This window comes from Teleopsis dalmanni, chromosome 1 (genome assembly GCF_002237135.1).
Source record: "Teleopsis dalmanni isolate 2A chromosome 1, ASM223713v2, whole genome shotgun sequence".
NCBI lineage: Eukaryota > Metazoa > Arthropoda > Insecta > Diptera > Diopsidae > Teleopsis > Teleopsis dalmanni.
This window is the reverse complement of record NC_051846.1, coordinates 157,862,739-157,866,849: the sequence shown is the minus strand read 5'-3', so window position 1 is coordinate 157,866,849 and position 4,111 is coordinate 157,862,739. Positions and strand designations below refer to the sequence as shown.

The window sequence follows — 4,111 nt, the reverse complement described above, 5'->3', positions numbered from 1 at the left end:
AAATAATTTGACAGTTAAATTTTGAGTATAAAAAGACTACTCTATATGGAGAAATACTTAAATTTCAAGACTTCATCTAATATTTGTAACTTAATAGACAATAATTATAAAAATTTATAAAAAAAGTCGGCTTTGGTGCACAAAGTCGGTATTTCAACCTAACTTTTTGACACTGTTTTTGACATTTTTTATACACCAATTTTCAACGATCGGGCATCTATGCTAGCTAGACTTCGCAAGATATTTATTTTAAGTATTGAGAATTATTTAATTATTATTCGTTAGTGAGAGTGTGAAAATCTTGTCAAAGTATAGACAATGTAGAGGCAGGATAATAAAATGCACTATTCCACAATAAATCACAAACAAACTTATGTTGTCCAAAAATAGGTAGAATAAAGGAAGAGATATAGAGAGATGTATAAGTATAGATATCGTAATAGCTTAAGAGAAAAAAAGAACCATTTTAAATGAAAAATCTATAAATCTAAACAATATCTTGCTTGACGTTGGTCAGTCCATTTCTTTTTTGGCTATATATGGCCATAATCAACTAAAATACGTGTAAATAAATAAAGCTAATTCGTGTATAAATCATGCTGATTTTCTAATTATTTTACTAATCATAAAACAGTCCATTTTTATTTTAATTTTAATTTAATTAGAAAATTTACTCAGGCTATTATTTAGCGTCAAAGTCGAAAACAACATAGCTGAGAAAGTCTTCAGAGTTGTTTTCTGTATCTATTTTATCCAATTGCTTAATAAAGTTATCATCAACATACATATCTGACAACTTCAAGCCATGGATAATACCATCACAATCAGGAACAATTATAACTAAAAGCTCGCTATTTCCATTCAATATAGGGTAATCCTCCATTTCAGTTTTATTCTTATTACGCTTAATGTATTTACGTTTCTTATATGGCGAAAAGGATCTGTTTGTACCAGAACGCGTTTCTTTTGGTGTATCCATATCATCCGATTGACCCATCCAACGAAGTATGTTGACACTTTCTTCGTAGGCTACCTGTACACACGAGCGACGCTTCTTTATGCTTGCAGATATCTTAAAGATAAAGTAATGTTAGTCTTTTAACATATTTTATCTCAATAATTGTAAACAAACCTGTGTGTTATGCATAATGGATTCTTAACTTTTTATTAATTCAACAACTATATTAAATCTTTCTCAAGCGCAATTGCGTAAATGGTTAAAACACTGTTACGCAGTAGTAAATGGCGGGATTTGCCAATGAAAAAAGGGAAATATGTATATTTTTGTCTGGATATTTCAGTACTCCACACAAAAATATTTGTGTGAATTTAAGCACAACAACAATTTATAAAAATTGAGTAATAGTACCAAGTTGACATATAACACAATGTGAAATTATTATAAATTAAAATTAATCAATTAATTTAAAATCTTGAAATATTCCAAAATATTGATTGAGATAATCAAACTTTGAAGTTTAATTGAAGGTGATATATTGTACTTGTGTCGAACACTTTCACAAATATTTCACAAATAGTACTTCCTCGTCTTCAGTTGGATGCCCATAAGTGTTATTTAATGCAAGGAGCAACTGGGTTTTCAGAATAATATTCTGTAGCATTTTTGAGGCTCTATGCTCCACTAGGAGAGAATGAAAGCAGTAGCATTTTCAATATGAGATCATAGACTTTTTAAGAGATGGTATTGTAAGTGTTTCTAAACATCCAAACCGCAGAAACTGTTTTTTTAGGATTAAAAAAAAACAACTGTGAAGTTAACAGAATATAAAACTTTTGCATTTCTTAAGAAAATGTTTTAAGAAACTTCACAAAACAACTATATGAAAATACAAAACAAAATAAACTTTAAAACCGTGATTTATGTATATGATTTGTATAACAATAACATAACAATAGCAATGTTGAAATGTTGTGTAAGAGGAAGACGATAGGAAATATACTTACTAAGTTAGCCATCATAAGCGTGAGTCGATCTTGGCCGCATCCAGTAGCTTCGATCAGTTCGCCGGGTCAATGCTTTGCTGTCGCCAGTTGGTGCAGAGGGCCTTCATATCGTTGGTCATCTAGTTTTTTCACCGATAATGCTGACATTCTACACCGCATTTTCTACATCAAATCATGTCAAATCAAGTACCTTTTTTGTCGAGGCATTTTCTCTCATTTGGTCAACATGACCAAACCAACGAAACAGCTAAATTTATATGCCCTTAACTATGTCAATGACGTAGTATAGCACGACGTGGTATCAGTAGTGACGTGGATTCCAAGGCATTGTATGACATTACAGTATGCTAGACTGCCTTTGACATATTCTCATATCATGTGTTAGTCAACACGGTATATCGTGGGCGAGAGAGATTGAGAGTAAGAAAAATTCCCACTCTCAATTTCCATTTCAACAAGAAATTTGATATCAAATTTCCATTTGGAGACACTTGACTGTCTGAAGATCTGTCATTAGTAAGGGGTCTAACCATGTAAGCAAAAATTCTCACTCTCAATTTTCATTTCAACAAGAAATGTGTTATCAAGTTTCCATTTGGAGACACCTGACTGTCAGAAGATCTGTCATTAATTAGGGGTCTTACCATGGTTCAAAAATTAGTAGTGGTAAAAGCAGTAGTGTTGCCTCTGAGTTCAGTCCAATTTACTTCCAGTACAGGTTTTGACTGCTTCACAACTCTAAATGACATATCGACGCAATTCAACATTGCTCTATTCTGGGTTCCAGTTCATAGAAATATTATTAGCAACTGTAAGGCGAGCGAGTGGGACCGGATGAAGTGTTTCAGGTAATCACTCAAAACACCTAAAAAATCTGAGCATATCATTAGTATCATGGAAACATTTCTTGGATTTATATGAGAAAACTGTATATAAGTTGTCGCGTTGGGTTGAGAAAAAATTCAGCGCGCTGACACGTCATGTGATAGATTTTTGTATGAGTCACACCCAATTCGAGAACCATTCTAGAGGCATTTGGAGCAACTTTTGAAAGCACCACATTGAAGTTCGGCCAGGTTGGTCCGTCTGCATCCAGGTTGATTTCAACTTAAATTCCACCTATCCGCAATCCTACTCTTCTCTAGTTTTTCCCTTCCCACAACTTTCAACCATTTCTTAAATTATAACCCATGTATTCGTCTTGTAAAACCTTTCATGTTATCTGCTTTCAGGTTCCAGTGTGCTACAAAAACCACAACAATATTCTAGAACAGTGTTAGTCAGACCAGATACGATCGCGAGCCAATACAAGTGACTGTGCAAATTGGAGAAAAATACAAATATTGTGATAATGTTAAATTTTATTTTATTTATTCATTTAAATTTAATTTTTGGGGATTCTATAAAAATAAAATAATGCAATTTTACCAAAATATATCAAAGAAAAATTAGCGAAATTGTGGTAAAATTGAAACATGTCAAAGACCCTGGGCTGTGCTTTGGACAGCCTGTACTAGAAGATTGAATCCTTCGTTTAATTATTGCTGTTTTACTGGTACAATAGAACTCTTCTGGCCGCAGTACCAGCTGTTGGGCAATTTTCATGTCTACTCTTTAATAATAATAATAATTGCTGTCTTAAATGTGTAGAGAATAATGAAAGTGCTTCACATCTGCTTTGTTATTGCCCAGCGGCTATGCGGTGCCACGAGAATTCCTTTTTTGGCGATTGTTGCCAAATCTCTCTTAAACCTCTAAATAACATTTTAGACTTGGCCAAAGATTCAAGATTGTTTTTAAACCGTGGAGTCCAAGATATAACCTAACTTAACCTCTAATTAAAAACATATTGTGGTATTTTCATTCAATGAGTACTTCTGATGAAATTAAGTTTGATCAAAAATTTGACCAATTTTTCCAAAGAGGAATACGACGAAAAACTTTACTTTTGGAAAAGTAATGAAAAATTTAATTTATTAAAATATTTCCTAAAAATACAATTATTGTTTTTCATATAATCCTTTTACTTTAGTCCTTCATAAATATTTATTTTTCTCATTTTGCAGAGGATTGTGTCGCATTATCGCATAAACACACACAACTTGGTTATTGTCCGGACGAGGGGAGTTTTTAGGGCGGTTGAAAA

General features: G+C 32.7%; 1 protein-coding gene across 1 annotated transcript; it reads right to left on the bottom strand.

The window, feature by feature from the left end:
- Window positions 1–677: 677 nt before the first annotated feature.
- Window positions 678–1,305, bottom strand: LOC119668703. The gene is made up of 2 exons (XM_038078306.1): window positions 1,133–1,305; window positions 678–1,072 (listed from the first exon to the last, which is right to left on the bottom strand). The coding sequence occupies exons 1-2, from the start codon at window positions 1,145–1,147 to the stop codon at window positions 683–685; spliced, it is 405 nt and encodes a 134-aa protein (XP_037934234.1). The 5' UTR covers window positions 1,148–1,305; the 3' UTR covers window positions 678–682.
- Between the last annotated feature and the right edge of the window lie 2,806 nt (window positions 1,306–4,111).